The sequence below is a fragment of the Perca fluviatilis genome, chromosome 11 (assembly GCF_010015445.1).
Source record: "Perca fluviatilis chromosome 11, GENO_Pfluv_1.0, whole genome shotgun sequence".
In the NCBI taxonomy this organism is placed as follows: domain Eukaryota; kingdom Metazoa; phylum Chordata; class Actinopteri; order Perciformes; family Percidae; genus Perca; species Perca fluviatilis.
Window position 1 is genome coordinate 6,989,164 of NC_053122.1, and position 16,757 is coordinate 7,005,920.

At 43.9% G+C, this 16,757-nt stretch overlaps 2 protein-coding genes across 3 annotated transcripts in view; one reads left to right on the forward strand and one right to left on the reverse strand.

Moving 5' to 3' along the window:
• Positions 1-959, reverse strand: part of si:ch211-267e7.3 (ADAMTS-like protein 2) — a 33,683-nt gene extending 32,724 nt beyond the window's left edge. Inside the window, exon 1 of the mRNA XM_039816030.1 lies at positions 616-959. Within this exon, the coding sequence (XP_039671964.1) occupies positions 616-683 (68 nt within the window). The 5' untranslated portion in view covers positions 684-959. The remainder of the gene's footprint in view (positions 1-615) is intronic.
• On the forward strand, positions 338-13,870 carry rnf2 (ring finger protein 2). Of its 2 annotated transcripts, none has more exons than XM_039816031.1 (9): positions 338-472; positions 4,086-4,182; positions 5,317-5,483; positions 6,716-6,798; positions 6,934-7,066; positions 7,159-7,258; positions 9,470-9,642; positions 10,331-10,520; positions 11,754-13,870. In XM_039816031.1, the coding sequence occupies exons 2-9, from the start codon at positions 4,096-4,098 to the stop codon at positions 11,853-11,855; spliced, it is 1,035 nt and encodes a 344-aa protein (XP_039671965.1). In that variant the 5' UTR covers positions 338-472; positions 4,086-4,095; the 3' UTR covers positions 11,856-13,870. The 2 variants fall into 2 exon arrangements, with proteins under 2 accessions (XP_039671965.1, XP_039671966.1); XM_039816032.1 differs by having other exon boundaries at positions 5,323-5,483.
• The last annotated feature ends 2,887 nt before the right edge of the window (positions 13,871-16,757 follow it).

Consider the following 16,757-nt stretch of genomic DNA (forward strand, 5'->3'; position numbering starts at 1 on the left):
AATAGTTGACAACTAATCAATTCATCAATTAATCTCTGCTCTACACCACAACCCCCACCCCCACACACACACATGCACGCACACACGCACGCACACATGCACGCACACACGCACACACACAGAGATATAGAACATTTACATTTGGCACACACACTTGCCAAATGAAAACAGTGTACATGGGTGTTCAGGGTTACGTTTTTACCGGCTTTCAGAAAGTGATTTAGGTGGTTCGGATTCAGTGCCATTTTTCTTCTTCTTGTGTAATGTAATTTTAGATGGAAGGCTGTTGGAGAATGGAAGTGCACAAATATAGGCTGGCCTTTGTTTTCATCATACACATCCATCCCTTGGAAACCCGGGCCCCGTTGGCATAGCGCCTCCATTTCCCAGACTACATTGCTTCTTGCACATCCGCCATATTGCCTTCGTCTAAACGCGCTGACTGGATCCGCTCGTACCCACAACTGAAAATGTAAGTATATAAGCAATCATATTTTATGTAAGCTAGGAATATATCGTTTTAATGTCTGTATTTGTGTATCAATGACTGCTCGCATATGAGTTTGCGACTGTTTAAGCGTAGGAAATACGGTTCAAAGAAAGCATATAGCTCACCTGAAGGGATTGGTGCGTCGGCTCTTTCTCTGTTGTTGTTTTTCCCCTCTGTCACAGCGACAAAACATTTACGACTTTCTCGCAATAATTTCACGTTAAATATTAGCTTTTTGTATCATTAGCTTTAATGTTTAAATTAACATCACACGAATAAACTGTTTCGCACGCCCGTGCAGTCTTTGTCTGCTGTCGGCTACATACGTGCTATACCTTAAGCTTATTTTGCCTCCAATGTTAGCGTTACGAAGAATAGCTAGCTTCTCTGGGAGCTAGTTAGCATTAGCCGAGTCACAGATTGTATATGAAATCTGTGCGCGGGGTTTAACTGCAATTTATATAATGAACTGAATGAAATGTCAGTGTAAAACGTTAGCTACTCCATGTGTTGCGCTAGCTAGCTAGCAAAACTAACTAACGGTACTACCACTAACAACCGTAGAGAACATGCATCTAACGTTAGTCAGTAGTTATAACACATCGGGTTTCGTTTATTGACATGAATTGCTGATTGCGGTTACGTTAACGTTACAAAGAATATATACGCTAACGTCAAGACGTCACAACGCTCATGTCTGTTGTTTTTTTTTCTTGACATTTTAAGCTTATTTGAAAAGAAACCTCAGTTTGCCCACCAAAATTGTATTAAATACGCACCACCCCCCACTTTTCCCTCTTGTCTGTCGCATGTATACAGCATGGCCACACAACTACAGCAATCTGCAAAACATTTTTGGCATTCAAGTGTCTTGGCTTATCTAAATTTGTGTTTTCTAAATGCTATTAGGTATGAATGTAGCACATGTAACGCATAGCTCATCGGGCCCAATACCTATTTCGGGTTTCCCCTGGTTGACTTGGGAGATATTTTGGTCATACATTCCAGCTATGCACCACCCAAAGGTCACATTGACAAAGAGGCAACAACAATTATTTAAAGTGTCAATTGGACTAAATTGAGATATTTGGATTACTCAAGGCAGACGATAGTCCTATTTGTCCTCACTCTGGCTGTGTCATTTTGGAAAATTCACTTCTTCTCTAGCTCTTCCTTGGTCGATTGAAACCCAAGAATTCAATTTACTCCTTCTGAAGAAAAATAAATATTTCATTGCAGGAATTTCACATTGAGGTGTATAAAGCTGTAAATCTAAGTTTTTAATCATACATTTTTTTCTATTAAATTCACAGGTAATGTCTTTAATTAAAGTTAACACAATTCCCCTTTTTGATGTCTTTCAAATATTGATGTTTCTTGGCATTTCTTTACTTTTAGAAATTAACTCCAATACCCTATAAGGGTTAGACACAATGACAGAAATAGATGTTTAATGTAATCCAGTGTAATAGTAATGCATTTAACAACAACAACAACATATTTGAGTAGCTAGCCAGATGGGAAAGTAGCCCCCTAATAAATGTTGGCAGCTGCAAGAACATTTCCTCTGCTGATTTTATTTTTTCACAATTAATAAACACGTGTGTTTTATAAAAGCATGACAATTGCAATTGAATGATATTTAATGCAATGTAGGGGTGGGTGATATGGCAAAATACTTAATTTTTTTTACAGGCAGGATGATGATCCATGATCTTATCACGATTATTTTTCACATTGGTTTTTAAGACGGTTTTTGCAAGTTACTGAGCATGGCAACCAAACTAATTTCCCTATTTAAAAACAGCATTTTGAACCAAATATTCTCTGGTCTAGCTCAGCTAAAAACACTCTTCTCTGCTCTGTGTGTTAGAGTTGCACGATATTGATACAATGTGATATTGCGATATCGATCATGGATTTTGCGATATCAATATTCATTTCGATATTTTTATGTTTTTAAGTTACGGGAAAAGGCATCAAAATAGATTCATAACAAATTAAACAAGTCATATTGGACTGGTCCAACATGAATAAATAAATAAATAAATAAATAAGGACCATGTCTACAGAACAGAACAGGACATGTTTTACTGGTGGTACAGTATAAAATATATAAGTAAAGAGAACAGGACACAACTTTTCTTTAGCTTCTCTGACTCGTTCCGTTTTGTTGATCAATTTCATGTCCAAATATGCACACACGTGGTACGCTCCATAGGGTTTGTCACGTAGTGGACCCGTGCACTAACGTGTGCAAGTGGCGCGATAACTGGCCAATGAAACATGATCATTAAAGCGTTTCAAGCGGGCTCTAAATCGAACGCAACAAAGCCACACAGCCAACGGACGGGACGCAGCGCTCCACTATTGCATACTTATTGCGACACTTTTGATATATTGCGATAACGATATTGAGTCGATATATCTTGCACCCCTACTGTGTGTGTTGTGCAGCCCTAGTTTAGGCTGCGGCGATGGGTGGGCGCGAAATAAACAGCGTCCTGCAGCAAAAGTTGAGACAGATTTATACGTTTTTGGAGAGACGCGAACCCGAGGTCACTCTGCAGGTGGCCTGGTCATGTAATCGGCGATCAGCCTTGTTGGTCTGTTTATGAGGCGGTGTGAGAGTCCCGTACAGTAACCGGTAAACCTCACTGTCTCTATGGCTGCCACAAGAAAGTTTTAAATGTTTCCCGCGTCAACAAAGCACCGTCACTCTTGTCTTTTTCTCCGTGAAAGGAAGCGGCCTTCACGTGCGGTCGGAAAACAATACTTGTGAAATATATATAAAGTCTATAAAAGCAACAGGACGTCACACAAACGGGCCATTTAAGTGACACTCCCACTGCCGCACAACCCTTGATCGAGTGTGACTGAACGCTAAGCCCAACGCTGGGTGAAACACAAGGTTTCAAACGACCAATAACGGACCGCTAAACTGTGGCAACGTCTGGGGGTGCGCGATCTATAATCCTTGCTCGTCCCCGACTCTGGCTGCTTAAAGTAGAGAGAGAGAGAGAGTTTATTACGTTTGGGGTGATTCAGCTGCGGAGCTAATCATTAAGCAGCTGCGCCGTTGTATGCAGGGAAACACTGGAGCCATAGAATTGCAAATGATAGACTGTGCACTGACACCACAAACGATCTCGCTGTAAAGGCAGATCGTGGAGACATTTTGGCAGTTCTCTGTCTCAGGTCGTCATATCGCACACCCATAATGCAAGGATTACGTCGAGGGTAATTACCTACTGTCGCCAGCTGTAGAAATGGATTGAATTGTTACAGCAGGCTGTGCTCTTCTTTGTCTTTTCCATGGAAGACATGCTTGATACATTGTCATGCAAGCTCCTGTATTGTTTCACTGCTGATTTCCTAAGCTTCTTGCCCTATGAAATGCACAAGGCAAAGCAAATTAATTGAACATTATCTACAAGCGATGACTGGAGTAAAAATGTGAACAGAGAAGCGCTAAAAGTGAAGTCCGTCTGCCATTTATTTTCAACCCCAAATTCCCACTTGTAATCGACACCAGAGGTAATCATTACCTCCTAGACTTCCAAGAAAATCTTAATTATGTTTTTGTTTGTTTCAGTGTTGCAGTGATGACTCAGACAGTTCAGACCAACGGGGTTCAACCCCTCAGTAAGACCTGGGAACTGAGTCTGTATGAGCTGCAGAGAACTCCACAGGTAACAATTCATAGTATATCATTTCATTCACATAAGTGTCTTATCCAAATCATTTCGCTTTTTATCAATAAACAGGGTTTGTCCTGGCTCAGATTGGGCCTTGGGGGGGAGGGAGGGGCATACATTAAGCAGGGGGTCTGTGGGTCCTCCCTACTGGAAATCATTAGTGTCAAACACTTCATTTCCTGCATTCTGATTTTATGAAGCAATTTATGGTGGAAACGTCTTTATTTAAATGGAGGGAAATGCAAAATTCAGGAGGCAGGTGACAATTCAAAATATACAAATACTGGACTATAATGGAGTAAGGGGGCTTTCACATCAGGGACCTGGGCCCGCATCCGAGTACACTTGACCCCAAAGTCCAGTTTGTTTGATCAGTGTGAGCACTGACTGTGTATTTAACCTGGGCACGGTTGGTCTATACGTGCCTATGTGCACTTGAGGAGGTGGTCTCAAAGACAGTTCATGCGTACTCCTGTGTGGTTCGCATCAGGTGTGAAACAAAAGTGAAGGAAGTGGACTGCTATTTAATGAGACCATGAGGAGTTTTTAATCTGTTATCAATGTAATACTGATGTCACAATATCAGGCCCAGATCCACTTTGCTGCCACCTGCAGTCGGAGCTCCAGTGGGAGGCCGAGAGCTCCGCGACAGACAGCCGCTTAATCTTGCTGGACGGTAAAACTGAGATCCCATTAGCGCTAGCTTCACAGTGGAGCGTTCCGGTCCAGTCAAAAACAATGAAGCTTAGCTGGCTCATCAGCGCCAGCCGCATGAGTGAAATACAGCGGGCTGTGGATGAGCGGGCTAAACCCTCTTTGGGGGTGCCAAAAATTCATCTATGCAGGAAAACCCCCGCATATACCTAAAGCACATAATCATTTCATATCAGGTGATGGTATAATTATCCTTGCAACACAAGTAAGGAAGATCTTAAGTTCCTTCATGCTCCTGAAAATAGAACACTGAGGTGTGCGATATCTTAAATGATGATTCTTCAGATACTCTGTTTATAAGATTTTTAGGACTTTACATAAAAACATCAACAGAGCTGTATCAGTCTTTTACTACTCAGCAAACCTTTGTATCTTTGTGTGTACTAACCTTCATCTCGATCTGTTTTCGTACTGGCACAGGAGGCAATAACAGATGGACTGGAAATAGCAGTGTCGCCCAGGTCCCTGCACAGTGAACTCATGTGTCCTATCTGCCTGGACATGTTGAAGAACACAATGACAACCAAAGAATGTCTGCATCGCTTCTGCGCTGATTGTATCATCACAGCTTTAAGATCCGGGTACGTTTGACCATGCAGTAGAAACCAGAAGAGCCTTCTTGGTCCCCTGTAATGGCATTCAGGTTTCTCATTATCTTATCCAAGGCTGGGAACACCAGCTTATTCAGCAACGTGAACGTCAGAGCTGTAGAGAATGAGTAGTGGCGAACTCTGAGGAAAGGGAGAGCGTCGGACAAGGTCTCCACAGTCAGACAAGGTCTCTCCACAAGGTCTCCAGAGTCAGACAAGGTCTCCACAGTCAGACAAGGTCTCCACAGTCAGACAAGGTCTCCAGAGTCAGACAAGGTCTCTCCACAAGGTCTCCACAGTCAGACAAGGTCTCCACAGTCAGACAAGGTCTCTACACAACAAGGTCTCATACTAGTACAACGGTCTCCACAGTCAGACAAGGTCTCCACAGTCAGACAAGGTCTCCACAGTCAGGGCCTTTTCACACCTGTAGTTTGTTTGATTTGGTCCGAATCAGTTGGTGAGTTTGTAGACTTGGAGCGATTTGCCCTCGGTTTGGTTTGGTTTCACACCTTGAAAAATCCAAGCGTACCAAAATGCGCTACAATCACTTACAGATCACGCAAGAACGTCCACTCCTCTTATTGGTCGGATGTGTCTGGGGGCGGGAGCAAGAAAGTAAATACAGAAAAAAGGTTCTGGACTAGTGCATATTTCTTGCATCTCCACGTTCAAACCAGCTCATTCCATTAAAATGATCAGACATTGTTTCGGGAGAGACGTTACTACGTCTGCTCTGGTTACCGAGACTTTGCTCTACCCCAATTTTAGCGGCAGCTGGTTTGACTTGTGGAGTATGTATAGTCGGATCCCTTTCTCACCACAAACGAACCGCTCCAGAGTTGGATTGAAAGCGTAACGAGACCACCTCTTCAGGCAGGTCTCGGTACGCTTGTTTGGTCCGCTTTTGGCGCGCACCCGACCGGACTAAACGAGGCAGGTGTGAAAGCGCCCTCGGACAGGAGAAATCTGGTCCCTATTTTATTCGATCGCTAATGGTGGAAGCTAATGTCGCTCAAAGTCTCAAGGTGATGGTGATATACTGGAGCACAAACAAACTAAAATGACCTGTTTGATACAGCATTATCGTTTAAAGGGTAGGTTCACACTTTTTCATGTATCTCTTAAAATGGTCCTTCTTGAACAATCAACGTACAGTAAAAAAAAATCTGATAAAAACTGAATTTCAAGTTTCAAAATGTGTGTCCTCCCTGTCTTTGCAGTAATAAAGAGTGTCCTACCTGTCGTAAGAAGCTGGTGTCCAAGAGGTCGTTGCGTCCAGACCCTAATTTTGACGCTCTGATTAGTAAGTGACTACAAGAAGGTTAAAGTAGGTCTAATCACTACACAAAACAATCTGGATTGACTGAAAATTGTGAGTCAAAACGCTGTGTTCAAAATATTCTCGCATTTAGTCTCTTATTAACTTATCCCGTTTCAGGCAAGATTTATCCCAGCCGAGACGAGTACGAAGCCCACCAAGAGCGAGTGTTGGCTCGCATTAGCAAACACAACAACCAGCAAGCCCTGTCCCACAGCATAGAGGAGGGGCTGAAGATACAGGCTATGACCAGGTAAACAGTCATGTCAACAAACGATGCCAATGCAAACACAACAAAAACTCCTGTCTGCTCTAAGAAATTGAATTTGCGTTTGTTTCTGTCAGACTGCAGCGCGGTAAGAGACACACAGTGGAGAATGGTAGCGGAGCTGAGGACAACGGAGACTCCTCCCACTGTAGCAACGCGTCTGTCCACAGCAACCAGGTATGTTGCTGTCTATGATGTTTAACACTTCAGAAATGCATTAATACTTCACAGTATTAATGCATTTTGTGTCTCAGTTGCTTTAGGGGCGTGGCTACACACCGACCTGTCAATCATGACCGAGGCTTAGCGTGACACTGTGTACATTAAAATAGACCTGAACTTGTTTTTGGGTGTTGTCCATGTTTTTATCTTAAACTTTGACCCTCATCGCTGTGTTTTCACTTCATCAAAGTTATTTGGAACACTTTGTTCGCCTAGAAATGTCTTGTTCTACCAAGCAAGCTAGCTAGCGCTAGCTGGTAGCTTAAGGGAAAGTTTGCCGATTGTCAACCAGCTCTCTGTACTGCCGCACATGCTGACAAACGGCATCAGTCTCTGGAGATCCACATTTACCCGCCAGTAAAACTCTGCTGGATTACTCGCATCAGAAGGGACACAGGGACTCCTTCTCAAGAGACCTGTTTAGCATAGCGCAGCGCCATTGAAACCATACACAACAGTGGATTAGATGCATGATCCTCCCCAGCTGTGGATATAAGCATACTTGAATTAGGAATGAGACTTTTGGCGTTTTTCCATTACATGGTACCTGCTCGACTCGCCTCGCCTCGACTCGGCGCACTGTGTCCCTTTTCCATTGCAGATTTTAGTACCGCCTCAGCGTGGCTGGTCGTCATAGCGACTGCCGTGGGCGTGGCTTGGTAGCGTTGCATTTCCCCCCCCCCCGACTCATTTCCTGGTTCTCCGTCTCCGTAAACAACATGAAATCAACAAGATAGTTAACTTTTACTGCTCCAGATTTCCCACCGTGGTCAGAAAGAACAGGGCAGACTCAGAGGGTTATTTATCAAGCCGTTTTCGCCTGTTTCCAGGCTGGTAATTGTCGCAAAGACGGACGTAACCGATCGCGGGCTATTTTACAAACAGGGCGCTTGGGTAAAATCGCAGATTGTCTGCCACATGAGCCGGAAGAGACAAGTTGCGCTTTCAATATGTGTTCGTGGGAGGTGGTAGGGAAAGTGGGAGTTCCACCCAAAAAGGTGGGAGGATAAGCGCAAAGTCGCCTAATTATATATTCCTGGTATTTACAAAGACTGTCAGTAAGGCGCGCCTCTATTCTGCGGGAAATTCTCCGCCTCTTAAAAAGCCGGTCTAAACCAGCCGCAATCGAGTTTCCCCGTAGACCTTTATGCCGCTGGTGAAGTGGCAACAGTAATCTGAGCAAGACGAGACATAGGCGAGGCTGAACATATTTTTAACAGAAGAATCACACTTTGTCAGTGAACACAACATCATTTAGCGTTACGGATCAAGCAGCCGTGCAATATTAGAGTTACTGGAAGAAATCAAAGATGAAATTGAATCTCCCACTCAGCGCGTACATCCCATTCCAGCAGTTGTTAAACTCCTCGCTACATTACAAATATTGGCATCAGGATCATTTCAAACAGTCCTAGCATCAGCAGTGGGAATATCGCAGTCTGCACTCAGCCATATCATAGCACAAGTACCGCTTTGCTACAGCGCAATCTACGGTATAGTGGGCGGAGAAAGCGCGCTGATTGCCTGATGGGTGTCAGGGTTGATAAATACATACGCAACTGTGGAAGCATAGCGTGCGCTATTACCGAACTTCGCATAAACAGACGGAGCGCAAACTGAGCTAGTGTTAGTAAATCTAGCCCTTTGTTTCTCTCACTATAGGACTCTAGAGTCGCTACCCGCTCGGGAGCTAATCCTCGTCACTCTCTCACACCTCCCTCGCTCACCAGCTACACAACGGCGACTCGACACACACCAAGTAAAAAAACATCAGGCCACTTGTATGCTACGGAGAAAGCTCTGCGTGGAGCCTCCGGCAGCAAAAAAAACACCGCTGGCTAAACTATTTAAAAATGCCGTCTGTCGCTAGCAACGCAGTGATCAGTGACGATTCTTTCCGACCAATCAGCAGCCTGCAGGGTTTCACGTCACCTTCTCGGCTCGCCTCAGCTCGCTTGGAACCTCGACTGAGGAGGTACTAAAAAAAAAGTATCTGTTAGCAGGTACCAGGTACTTTTTTTCGTAATGGAAAACCAAAAAAGGCGAGTCGAGGCGAGTAGGTACCATGTAATGGAAAAGCGCCATTTGTTTAAAAGCACGCTTCTCTTCCTGGTGTGTTTTTTGGATATTGTAGAAATAACCACATTTTTGAACATTTCCCCTCAGGAGGCAGGTCCGAGCATTAAGCGCACCAAGACGAGTGATGACAGCGGTCTAGACATGGACAACGCTGCGGAGAATGGGGGCGGGGACTCTGTGATCGATGGCGGTGCCAGCGAAATAGAACTGGTGTTTAGGCCACATCCCACCCTGATGGAGAAGGATGACGGTCACAACAGGTAATGTCACACGCATATACAGCTCGCAGTGTTTCAATATCCACATTGGCCACCACATAATGATTGAACTGGTATTTTGGTCATGTTTAATGTTAGCTAGACCAAATGTGATAGATAAATATAGTAGCTACTGCTTTTAGGTGTTTATTTTGAAAAACACAGGAGAGAGAGAGAGAGAGAGAGAGAGAGAGAGAGAGAGAGAGAGAGAGAGAGAGAGAGAGAGAGAGAGAGAGAGAGGAAGAGAGAGAGAGAGAGAGAGAGAGAGAGAGAGAGAGAGAGAGAGAGAGAGAGAGAGAGAGAGAGAGAGAGAGAGAGACCACAGGGCAGAGTCGAACCCGAGGAGTAATCCTCTATATATGTGCGCCTGCTCTACCAACTGAGCTAACCCGGCCACTAGTAGCTACATTTTAAAGCAAATGTTTTTGTTCTTTTTTGACAAATGTGCACACAAAAGAGCCATTCTTCAGCTGTTGTGTATTGTAACTGCATGTTGTTTTGTCTGCGCTTGTGTGAGATAAGTAAGAACCCTTCCAGCAACATATTTTAAAACAAAGCACTTCAAAACAGCATTAGAGTCCATAAAAAATAAGTCTCGAGCACCTAAACACTACCATATGTGGTTGCTATGTACTCATTAACTGTGCCTGTTTTGTCCCCCGCCTGTTTGAATGTTTGTGTGCGTCTACAGTGTGGAGTTTGTCCCTCGCTACATTAAGACGTCCGGTAACGCTACAGTAGACCACCTGTCTAAATACCTGGCGGTCAGACTGGCTCTGGAGGAGCTGAGAAGAAACGCGGAGGCCAGTCCTGTTAATGTGGAGGCAGCTTCAGAGAAACAGTACACCATTTACATACCTACTGCTGGGAACCAGTTCACTGTGAGTGTACACACGCCCTTCTCACCTTGGCCCAGCCAAGATATCACAGATACTGTATATATGTACCTGCGTGTGAAAACAAAATGCTTTTGTCAAGTCACGTCTGATTAGACCTGGGTATCGCCAGTGATTTCTAAAACAAAAAAAGGGGGGGGGGGGGCATGTTGAAACTAAAGCAGGACGGTATGTTGCTCTTTAGAATCTCGAAATGTAGACGCAAACAGAAGAAGATGGGGGAATATCAGGAAAGTATTTCAACTGTGAAAAAGTAAATTGCAGAAGAATGTATTTGTAAGATTGTAAGTTGTTTTAGTGCATATGCCCTGCATTTGATTGATTTGATTCCCTCCAGTCTGCTTATCCTTTGAGAAAGAACAACTCTGCTGCTACAGATGACTGTAACCGCAAAGACTTAAAGGTGCTCTCAGCGATGTTGGGTGACGTCACTTCTTGTTGACGTTCAAAGTATTGTCAAACAAAACGGAGGCTAGCTCGCCCCTCCCTTCCGTGCTTCCTGAAACAGTCACGAACGCGCATTGTGGAAGTAGCCTACGTGCAGGTTGGTGCTCGCCTGACAAGCCAGACCCACATCCAGATGTTGGGTCTGGGAACTCACCATTGGCAGGGCTCAATCCGATGGGCGGGATAAACGGTTGTCTTTCAAATTCCCTCTGCACGCAATAGGATAGCGCTCCAACCAATCAGAGCAACGAAGAAGGTAGCGGAGCTAGTTGATAGATTAAACTTTTGCCGTATCCAGTCGGCAAAACTCCGAACACATCTTCCTTTTTAAAGAATGATTTCAGTGCCGTTCTTTGTTCTTTTCTCAAAGAAAAGCTGAACTCCAAGTCTTCCAGAAGACCGCTGTTCACCAGCAGCAGCAGTCATAAGCCCCGCCCACCGACTCTATACACGATGTGATTGGCCTTACCAGAATTTGGCTGCAAATTACACTTGCTGCCGCTAGGGTGCGTCTAGATGTCTAGATTTTTGTTGGCGTTTGTGGAGCCTGGGCTGTCTTTTTTACGGTGTGTTCAGGGGACAGGCAGCTAGCGGATAGTGAGGAGATGTTTGCTGTATGTGACAAAAAAAAAAAAATGTCATGCCTAAAAAACGCATGACATCGCTTAGAGCACCTTTTTAAGGCTAACCTACTGTAGCAGTGGGAGAGGTTAATTAAAAAGGTAACCAGGGTCCGAGTTGGAAAGACTCAACTGTTCACTCTGTTCACAGGTCCTGAATGGTTCCTTCTCCCTTGAGCTGGTCAGCGAAAAGTACTGGAAGGTGAACAAACCCATGGAGCTCTACTTTGCTCCTACTAAAGAACACAAGTAGGCCCACATAAAAAAAATAATATACACACACACACACACCCACACACCAGTAGGACGTAGACATATGGACTGTGATACACCTGCACACACAGAAACAAGAGGAGAAGAATGTGAGTGTCTGAAGGAGACGAGAGGGGTTGTCGAAACCCTCAAAAGGACTCTTGTAAAAAGAAAAAAAAACCTTTTTTGTTTTATATTCTCTTTCGCTGTGTCTCTTTCTATATTTCTCTCTGTAGAAGGTAGCAGATCAGTACAGCAGCCAGCAGGTACTCTGAGGCGATTATGGGCTGTTGACAATATTTGTAGATTCTCGTAAAACCATTGTATTATACTGCTATTTGTCTTGAGCAAAGGCCCCTCTGCGCTGATGGGATTTTGGTCTGTACCAGATAAAAGTGGACTGTGAGAGAAACATGGGGGTGGTGGGGTAATCTTTGGTTATCAATCCCAAACCCTGGTCCCAGATCTCACTGGGACATGTCCACCAATGGAGACCAAGACCACCTGTGTCAAATGTCTTACAGTATCTGAAATATAGGACCACATTGACAAAATGGGACTGCAGCTCGGAAAAGGGCCAAATATGATGCAGAATATGCAGGCCAACGGCAGCCGGCCACGCGCCACGCCATATACCACGCGGGTGTGGGCGTTTTCAACCGTACACAGCCATTTAACATGAATCTGACATGTATGGAAGTAAAGAAAAGCCATGAAAATTTGAATTTTAGAGTCAACTGAAGACCTGTTCACTACTGAGTACTTCATGTTAAAGGTAAAATAGTCACTGAATTTGTAACATTGAAATATTTTACTTTGAGAGCCCTCTATTTGAAGTAGTCAGTAGTCGGTTGACTTGTCGCTCATCTGAACTGATCAGACAGATCCAGGCTGAATGTTTAGGTTAAACATTTTCATTGTCAATTTCCCGAATCCAATCTTAAGCAACTTGATGTTTAGAATTGACTTGAACTTTTGGATCTGAATCTTTTTAATGTATTTGTTTTGATGTGGGCCTGTGTGTCTGAAATAAAGGTGAATGGACATTTTCTGTCTGAATTTGTTGAACCCTAAATAGTTTTTGGAATTGCGCATAACTTTAGAAATGAGTTACTTGACATTTTGAAAAGGGAACCGTAAAACCCATTCATTCAGACAGAAGGTTTTGAAAGTAAAAAAAAATAATTAAATGTTCAACATTAATTAATCAGAAGTGATTCAATTTCATAATTAGGTTTCAATTGATTATAAAATTCAAATGATTATGGCTGTTCTTTGCTTCTAAACTGGTATTGGACAGCATAGCACTATTATTTCTATGTTGGACAGTCAACCAAGATTTCATTAGACCCATCTGGCACAGCGTGACCTGCTCTGTGGTGTATAGGGGCCTTTGAGAAACCACCTGGAAGACCATATGTTGAATACTTTGAGGTAGACTGTGCGTTCACGCTAACAAACTTGACCGTTTTGTCCAGCAGTGGGCAGTGCAAGCATCCAATAGCATCTATATAGTGATATGAAGCTACAAAGATTGCCATTTTTATTTTTATTTTTTTTATTATTTGTTTTTGCCCGATCATTTTGTAAGTGTTCTCTAAACTTTTTTTTTTATATATAACATGTCTTTCAAATAAAACTAGAGAACAGTGAAGGTTTGAATGGCTGCGATGTTTTTGTTAGAGAAGGCTACTGTGTGGAGCGGAGTCACTGTAACTGGGAACAATGGGAGAGCTCCAGATGAATGGGACTCTGGTCGCTCATTGGCCGCCATGCTACCAGTGTGAACGCATGAGAACAATCCAGCTCCGCCACCACCACCACCACCACCTCCAGGGCTCGTCTTTCTGTTCCTATTAATACGGCCGGGGGTTTAGTGTACAGCAGGAAAAAAAAAAGAAACCCTCCTGTTGCTGTTGTCTTGATCTGTTGCCTGTAGAAAAACAAACTGTCCTCTTAATATCTGTGGCTGCTCTCTATGGCCTGTGTTCTTTTATAAATGTCTTTTGTAACGTGTTGAGAGAGGAACGAGTGTGTTTTAATTGGAGGTGAGTCGGGGAGGATGATTTTTGCAGCACCGTATACAGTCGGACCATTAAAGTATTCACCAATCCCCTCCTGCTGTCTCCACAGACCTGCTCCCTTCACTGTTCAGTCCCCACGGACTCGCCAGCAGAGCTGCAACGATTAATCAATTAGTCGCCAACTTTTAAATTATTCGCCAACCATTTTGATAATCGATTAATCGGTTTAAGTCATTTTTTAGGGAAAAAATAAAGTTCTGTAACTCTTTACTTGAAGGTAGGATATCTACATTAGAGTGCGGATCGGGACAGAGCAGTAACCGAGCCCGACAGCCATTAAGATATTTATGTCCGAGCCCGACATGTGTCATACTAATGACACATGTACGTTTGTTTGTTTGGAAAGCTTTTTTTTTAAGCAACTGTAGGAAGACATTTGGAACAACAACAACAGATGAGCGCATCAGCGCACATGGGGCAACAGGCCACACCTATGTTTATGTTTATGACACGTGCATGACAGTGTCATGTCACTTATGTAGCTACCTTCAAGTAAAGTTTTACCAAAAGTTCTCCGATTCCACCTTCTTAAATGTGACTATTTTCTAGTTCCTTCCCTCCTCCGTGACCGTAAACCGAACATCTTTGAGTTGTATTATATTTGTATTACTATTTTCTGACCTTTTTAAAGCCCAAATAAATGGTCAGATTATTCGACCGTGAATATAACCGTTCGTTGCAGCCCTACTCACCGGCGGATGGCGATTGACACGGGGTCATAATGTCGCCCCTCGCTACTTAGACGTGAAGAACGCAGATATGGGTGACTGGACGGAGTGTGTTGGCGCACAACCCGGTCTCACGGCTGTTCGTGTAAATGTCCACGTTATTCTTAATCTATTGATACGTGTTCACGGAGACGTTTTTCTCGTTTTTTACGTGTAAATGTCACGTTATTTTCTCGGGGAAGAGGTCGCTCCATAAGCCGGGAGGCGCGAGCGGCTGGATAGAGGCGGCGAAAAAGGACGCCTCCATAAGCCGCGAGGGCCCCGGGACGCCCGGCGAGGCGGGGCCGCGCGCAAGGCGGCCCGCTGGGGACGCCCACAATAACGGGATGGTGGAGGTTGGGTTTAGGAAAAACTTTTACGGGGAAAGGGCGCCTTAAACGCCGGGAGACGCGCCACAGTAACACGCGGGAGAAAACGCCACAGGCAGGGACGCCATCCCCGGGAAACAAAGCGCCGCACGTGGGACGCGATCCCCGCTCGCCCGGGTGAAAGTCCGGTGTTGTTTGACGCATCCACCACCCCGACCAACCTCCTCCCTACGCGGATTTTCGGCTTTTTATATCACTCCCTACCATTTCGTGCTGTGGCCACAAAATATGCCTCCCATTGAAATACATTACTTTACATTTTCGTGTTGTCCACCACGTAAAAACCGACAAAAACGTCTCCGTGAACACGTATCAATAGATTCAAATAACGTCACATTTACACGAACTTCCATGAGACCGGGCGGTGGCGCATCAGCATCTGGGATGAGGCTTCGGCAGCCCACATCAGGTGCTGAAGAATCCCTCCAGATACACGTCTTGACACATGGACACAAGGGCTGGTTTTCACTGTTACAAAAAAGTGTGGGTGTTAAGTTCAGGAGCGGCATTCGTTCCACGTTTTCCTTTTCTTGTCAGCGGCGGATCCAAGAGTCGTAATAACGCCTGCAGCGTTTGAGAGGCAGTGCTGGAACAAAACTAGCGTGACCTCACGGTCAGAGCAGTTTTGTCACATTCCCGGAAAATATTTCACTACATAAAAAAAAAAAAAGAAAAAAAAAAAGAAGTATGCAGCCCATTTTATGATTTCACTGGATTCTCTTCATTTCAGGACAGTTCAGTCAATATTTGTGAGAATGTAATACAATTACCTGAACCTAGAAACTACAACTACCCTTAATGCTAGGTCCTCGTTCGCTTTTTGTGGAGCGTTCAACCACATCTAAACGGTCGTCATCGGCGGATGAGTTTTTTTCAGTTGTCTTATTAAAAAAATAATAATAATAATAAGTGGACTGTGAGTTCTGATTATTTTGTCAAACTATTATCAGTTGCTGTGCTACCTGTTAATGTGCCAACTCAACTAAGGCTGTTGGTGAATTAAATGCCAGTGTAGCTGACTCATAATGAGGGACCCCGACAAATTCAAGCATTGCATCAGATTTCTAGCTTTAGGAATCGGAAAGTTCCACAAACTAAACCGCACAACTCGGTGAGAACGGCTTCACTCCAGTGTGTCTGATATTTAGCAGTCTGTGTGTGTGTGTGGGGGTGGACTGTATTTTGCATCTTTCTATTTGAACAATAAACCTGAATGTGTGTGTTTAACATGGAACATATGTTCTCATTGTTTGGTTCATAAATCACAAAGACTACAACAAGGCCGGCCCAATTTAAGTCCCGCCACGCTCCCTTTGCTTTTGGCATTTGACGTACAAACCGTAATGACTACAAAAAGTCAATTTTGCGCAGCTAAAAGGTACTCTTATCTGAGTTTTACGGCAACGTAAAGCACAGTGCTGGTAAACGTCCCTGTTAAGTTACATAGGGAAGTTTTATCTCCGAAGAATTACGGTATTCTCCAACATCTACATTTATTTTTGGCCCGTGGCCTTTCATCCAGATACTATTGGCCCTTCTTAGGTGGGGGTCAGTCAGCTCTTCACACTAGAGGTTTCTGTTATTTCTGTTTACAACGTAATGTAGGCTGTTTACATATTCTGGTATGTTTTGCACATTCAGGAAGTGCCATGTGCTCAGTGCTGTATAGTTTTATGTATCCAGTTTATTTAGTATTAGAGCTCTGCAGAATGTTTGGTTTTTG